Source organism: Chenopodium album, chromosome 9 (assembly GCF_948465745.1).
Source record: "Chenopodium album chromosome 9, dcCheAlbu1.1, whole genome shotgun sequence".
NCBI lineage: Eukaryota > Viridiplantae > Streptophyta > Magnoliopsida > Caryophyllales > Amaranthaceae > Chenopodium > Chenopodium album.
Genome location: NC_137842.1, coordinates 15165913 through 15171407, shown reverse-complemented (window position 1 = coordinate 15171407; position 5495 = coordinate 15165913). Strand labels below are relative to the sequence as shown.

Sequence of the window (5495 nt, the reverse complement as noted above, 5' to 3'; positions counted from 1 at the left end):
TTCTGGGACTTATTTGGATGAGCGGGAGGGAGCCGGTCCTAATCCTTTGTTGAGGACTACTAGCTCGGTTTCGGGTTCAGGTTCGAGATACGATGATGATGGACCTGAGGACGATGATGCTGATGCTGATGCTGAGGAGCAGCCGACTGTCGTGACGAGAGGTCCTGATGGGAGATTTACGAGTTCACGACCACCTCGATCTGTAGCGCCTTGGCTTGTTCAGGGGCCGATGGACGGTGGACCCGATGTTGGGACCGTTATTCCTAGTTTTGGGGCCCATGTTGCTCGATATATTTGGGACGGGCATGATCGACGGGTTTTGCGGTGTCATACTAGAGCTAGTGTGTGTAGATTGTTGAGTGAATGGATGGAGGGATTTACGGCAGACACTGCTACGCGGATACGACAGACTGGGTTGTCACACCTGCCGAGCATTATGCACGACCACCTTGATTTTCCGCTGATTTATGCTTTTGTGGAGAGATGGCAGCCAGATACAAACACCTTCCACCTACCTTTTGGTGAGATGACCATCATGTTGCATGACGTTTACCACATACTTGGTATTCGGGTTGAAGGTGATATGGTTGCCGAGGATCTATCTAGTGACCGGTATAAGACATTTGCAGCTGAGTTGTTACAGTTGACTACAGAGGAGCTACAGGTCAAGACTCAGACTGCCATATATAGGAATGGTGGCGTCCATACTGACCAGATTTTTGATAGGTGTCGTACTGTAGAGACTATAGAGGAGGTTCAGGTCATTGGTTACATGTGGGTCCTTTTGGGTAACACGCTCTTTACTGACAAGAGCGGTTGTCGTACCCACCCTTCTTTTCTCACTGAGTTGTTTGTGGAGCATAACCTGGAGAGGTTGACGAGATACTCCTGGGGTTCAGCCACACTAGCGTACTTGTATCGTCAGCTCGGGCATGCCACCCGAAATGGATGTGATTCTATCGCGGGTTGTCTAACTCTTCTCCAGTCTTGGATATATGAGTACTTTCCATGTTTTCGGCCTCACCAGGGTGTGTTGACGCGAGACGTTCCATATGCACGTGCAGGGTTATGGGATGTTGGTATGGCGCGGAAGCATCAACAGCGTCTCGTGTCCTTTCGTACTCGACTTGACCAGCTGGGTGACCATGAGGTATAAATAGATACGTAATACTATTTGTTTTACAATGCTTTAATTTACAGTTGATTTACTCTTGTATTAATTTGTAGGTATGCTGGTTGCCGTACGGAGCTTTTCCTGCATTACAGGTGCCTAGGACTGCGTTTACTGGATGTATTCGATATCGAGGCATCATAGAGCCATATATGCCCGGTCGAGTTGTTCGACAGTTGGGGTTTGTACAGGAGGTTCCCGGTGACATGATTAGGCCTGATGATGCTCATAGACCAGTTAGTGTTAAGTCTTATAGAGTCAGTTTTTCAGCTCAGATGACTACTCGCATGTGGAATGGTTTTGTTCCCGGTGCTGCGTTCAGTCTTCTGCTTGGTGGATATACTAGAGTTCCGCCTGGCGGACATACTTGTGCACCTGACTACCTATCATGGTTTAGGAGAGTTAGTCATCCTATCGTCACTCCTAATGTTGAGGATGATCACGGTCTTCCTGAGAGGACCAACGTTGATTACGTAAGTATTTTATTACTTGTTTTTTTTTATTTAATTTATTTTTCCTATTATTATTAATATAATTATAATTGTTTATGCAGTGGGTAGGACGATTCATGGTTACAGCACAGCGATCACTTAGTGAGTACCCTACACTATCGAGAGACACCAGAGCAATGTTGGAGCAAGTGATTTCTGATTGGAATGCAATAAATGGACTTGCTGATTAGTTGTAATATTTATTTGTAGCTTGGACTTTATTTTTTTTATTAGACTATGTTTTGGATGTTGACTATGTTTTGGATGTTGTTAGTGGCCATTTAAGTTTTACACATTTGTTGGAAATAATCAAGTTGACATTTATGTTTGAGTTTTTTTTTATTTTCTAATAGACTGTGTACTTGCTTCACAAAAGAAATGCTTAAAATAAATTAAAAAAATAACCATGTTTATTAATAAAGTTAAAATAAAGTTGAATCAAAATCCACAACAATACTCAACGGTACTCAAGAGTTGATTAATGTCTGCCACAATTGAAGCCTTCTATCGTACCTTCTCTCCCACCCGTTTACACTTGTCTGTCGAGCGTTAAACCACATTGGTGAAATTGGAGGTAGTGGGTGGTCATGTTCCATATGCAACCGAATGAAATGCGATCCACCAACAGTTCCAATCACAAACTCCCCAGAAGGCCTATCTAAAGGTCCACGATTGTTCAACGGCAAAACAATAGTAGATGGATAGTAGCTCGACGGTCTATTTCCTACTCCATAACAAATCACCACCACATTCCATAATGTGGCAATAGCAAAAAAATCTTGTTGTGCTACCATCCAGTGCTCCTCTCCACACGCATCACCATCCCATCTAATCCGGTCTATCTCCCTTTGCAGTCCTGAACCAACCCCTTGGCCCCATATGTCGTAGTAAATCATGCTGTACAGCCAAGGGTGAGAACCAACCTCATTTGCCATTTGATGCCGAACCAATCGCCACTCCTCCTGAGTTCCGTACAATAAATCTGCTACGCAACGAAATCCGCAGTTCCCATCACCAATTACATCCTTAACACCTACGACGTAAGGCCAAATGATGTTGGGAATAGCGTAGCTGTATCTGCATTGGCGCATGTCGAACCCAGTACCTACAAAATTAAAAACACAATATGACATATAGTTAAATTAAAATTTAGGATGAATAAACATATTATTTAAATTGATGATCACCTGTATTAGATGGGGGCGGTCTACTTCTAGATCGATTCTCTCGCCCACTACGTTCAACATGCTCAAAAAATGAAGGATCCCGCCTATTACGATTCTCGGGTGGTCGTCCCCTTACACGAGGGTTGACTCTAGGCTCCTGAAGGTCATCGTAGTTAGGATCCATCTCACCCTCAATAACTCGTGACATGTGCCTAAGCATCACAGGATCACTGGCAATAACCTGATCAACAAGGGTGCGGAAATGAGCTCGATCCTCATCATTTTCATCAACTATATTAGGAATGTCGACACCATCTCCAATGACAAGGGTCCTCCAAAATGGATGAATATTCTTAGAATACAACCCCTTCCCTGCAGCAATCGAGTCATATATTTGGCACGCACAAGGTAAGCCGTGGGTAGTACGTAGAGCACACCCACAGCGTCGATGAATATCCGTACTCAACCCTCGCATTCTGTTTGTCTCACCGAGAAGAATAGACAGACAATAGTGGGATACCTTTCCGTTCAGCTGATGTAAAGGCTTATGCTTGTACTTCTGACCATGACTTGTTCTACATGCCTCCAATACATTACGAATGGCTATGATCTTGTTCTCAATCGAGCAGTGCACTTGAGCCCAAACCGTGTCCAAAGAGCCTGTTGAACTGTCAATCCAACACTTCAATGCTGAATGCTGGCTCTCAACCCTGCAGTTGTTAACATTGCCAAAGTGTAGTACCTGGTTTGTCCAAAACAATACAAACTTCTCCTTGTGTACGAGCCAAGTGTCCATAACATATTCAATCACTTTCGGCCATCGACTCCACTTGGTTTTCAGCACTGCAAGTTCTCTGTTATATGCCTCTTCAGATGTAGCATTAATCACAAGCCTCCACCTCCCATTTTTGAACTTGGCACCAATCTCCTTTTTTTTTTCAAACATGGAAGTAACCTTCGCCTCAACATCTTTGTTAATATGCCACACACACAACATGTGTCTTGTGTTTGGAAACACGCTCTTCAACGCTGCACAAAGGCCAAGCTCCCTATCTGTCAGTAGTACCGATGGCTCTCTATGATAACCGATCAACAACCTCAAGCACTCAAGCACCCACCGATAACTTTCCTGAGACTCTGACCTCATGAATGCGTATGCAACAAGAAAGTTTTGATTAGTCGGTGTAACCCCAACAATCTCAAAGAATGGCATGCCGTATCGATTCGTCTTGTAAGTGGAATCCATACCTATCACGTACGGGTATGTGCGAAGCAAATTTGTCATGATCGGGTGTGCCATGAAAGCATGTTGCAACACATTGTTGGAATCAGTAAAAACCCAAGTGAGGTATTTGCTCTGTCTGGCCAAATGAAGCACCTGGTGAACTACTTCTCTTCCTTCAAATTGCTCCATTCTTATTTTACTTCTGCAGTTGTAGACATGCCTGATGTTAGGATGGTCTCCGGGAAACTTTTCTACAAGAGTTCTCATGATATGTCGAGGTGGCACCTGTGCCTGAGTCATGTCACGCACTACCTGCTTAGCAGCAATACTAAGACCACTAATTTGTCGATGTCCCTCGGGATAAACAACCAAAGAATGATTGTGAGTTTCGTTCAAGCAACTAAGCTTCCAACCATTTACTACTCTGACATACTCAACCTTGAGTTTGAAGGGACAATTGTTTGCCTTGCTTTTGGTGTCTTTGCGTATCGCGTTCATCATGTCTCTTATCATGCCCTTTTTTCCACGATCACAACTCACATATCGATACGGTCGACCACTCCGATCGGTCTTGTAAGAAGCCTTCACTAACATAAATCCGAGCGGTCGACAAACATTTTGTGCCCATAGAACAGCATCCTCAAAACTCGGAAACACTTCGTTTGTCGAAAAATGTCCACTATAGTCCACACCGTCACCATCCTCGGACTCAAAATCCTATATAAATATTAATAAAAGTTAGAACCAAAGAAGACGACTAATAGTAATAACAACAATAACAATACAACTAATTATAAAAAAAACTTTCAACCATAATAATGACAATAACAATAATAATAACAATAACAACAATAATAATAATAATAATAACTAATTTTAATAACAATAATAATTTCAAAAGTATAAAATCCAATGACAATCAACCAATACGTGAAATAAAAAATTAAAAAAAAAAAAAGAAAAATCGAAACCCAGGAAACGCCTAGTATTTTCGAATGACCTAGGCTAAAACGCCTAGTTTTTTCGAAACATCCTAGGATATTCGAAAAAACTAGGCGTTTCAGCCTAGGTCATTCGAAAATCCTAGGCGTTTTCTGGGTTTCGATTTTTTTTAAAAAATTAACGCAACGTACCGATTCTGATCGGTTCGACGAGCCTTCGGCAAGCGTCAAAGGTTGTGTTTCTGGTATTTCGTTGTTGTCCATAAGATCTAACGAAATTGATTTTGCAAAATTTATAAAATTTGTTTGATTTCACGGTGGTTGGGGTGGTTGTCCGATGAAGGTCGGTGGCCGTTCACCACTAGAGAGAGCGGTAAAAAATTTTGTGTCCAGTAAAAGTATGAAATTAAGGTAAAATTAATTATTTTTATAATCGTTATAATAAGGTTAAATACGTAATTTAATTTCATTTTGCGGGCGTTAGTTAGAAAATCGAGGGCG

At 42.2% G+C, this 5495-nt stretch overlaps 2 protein-coding genes across 2 annotated transcripts; one reads left to right on the top strand and one right to left on the bottom strand.

Annotated features, from left to right (window-relative positions):
* Nucleotides 1–1076: 1076 nt before the first annotated feature.
* On the top strand, nucleotides 1077–2201 carry LOC145559595 (uncharacterized). The gene is made up of 2 exons (XM_081621000.1): nucleotides 1077–1644; nucleotides 1725–2201. The coding sequence occupies exons 1-2, from the start codon at nucleotides 1324–1326 to the stop codon at nucleotides 1851–1853; spliced, it is 450 nt and encodes a 149-aa protein (XP_081477126.1). The 5' UTR covers nucleotides 1077–1323; the 3' UTR covers nucleotides 1854–2201.
* On the bottom strand, nucleotides 2130–5258 carry LOC145557473 (PKS-NRPS hybrid synthetase cheA-like). Its single transcript, XM_081618653.1, has 3 exons — nucleotides 5187–5258; nucleotides 2850–4770; nucleotides 2130–2767 (listed from the first exon to the last, which is right to left on the bottom strand). Exons 1-3 carry the CDS (start codon nucleotides 5256–5258, stop codon nucleotides 2130–2132), a joined length of 2631 nt encoding a protein of 876 aa, XP_081474779.1.
* Between the last annotated feature and the right edge of the window lie 237 nt (nucleotides 5259–5495).

What these genes read in the sequence shown, in the direction of transcription:
- LOC145559595 (XM_081621000.1), top strand. Translation starts at nt 1,324, where the DNA reads ATGCCCGGTCGAGTTGTTCGACAGTTGGGGTTTGTACAGGAGGTTCCC. An exon ending in AGAGGACCAACGTTGATTAC is followed by an intron (nt 1,645 to 1,724) that starts GTAAGTATTTTA and finishes TTGTTTATGCAG; the next exon opens with TGGGTAGGACGATTCATGGT.
- LOC145557473 (XM_081618653.1), bottom strand. Translation starts at nt 5,258, where the DNA reads ATGGACAACAACGAAATACCAGAAACACAACCTTTGACGCTTGCCGAA. An exon ending in CGTCGAACCGATCAGAATCG is followed by an intron (nt 4,771 to 5,186) that starts GTACGTTGCGTT and finishes ATATTTATATAG; the next exon opens with GATTTTGAGTCCGAGGATGG. An exon ending in ACCGCCCCCATCTAATACAG is followed by an intron (nt 2,768 to 2,849) that starts GTGATCATCAAT and finishes TTAATTTTGTAG; the next exon opens with GTACTGGGTTCGACATGCGC.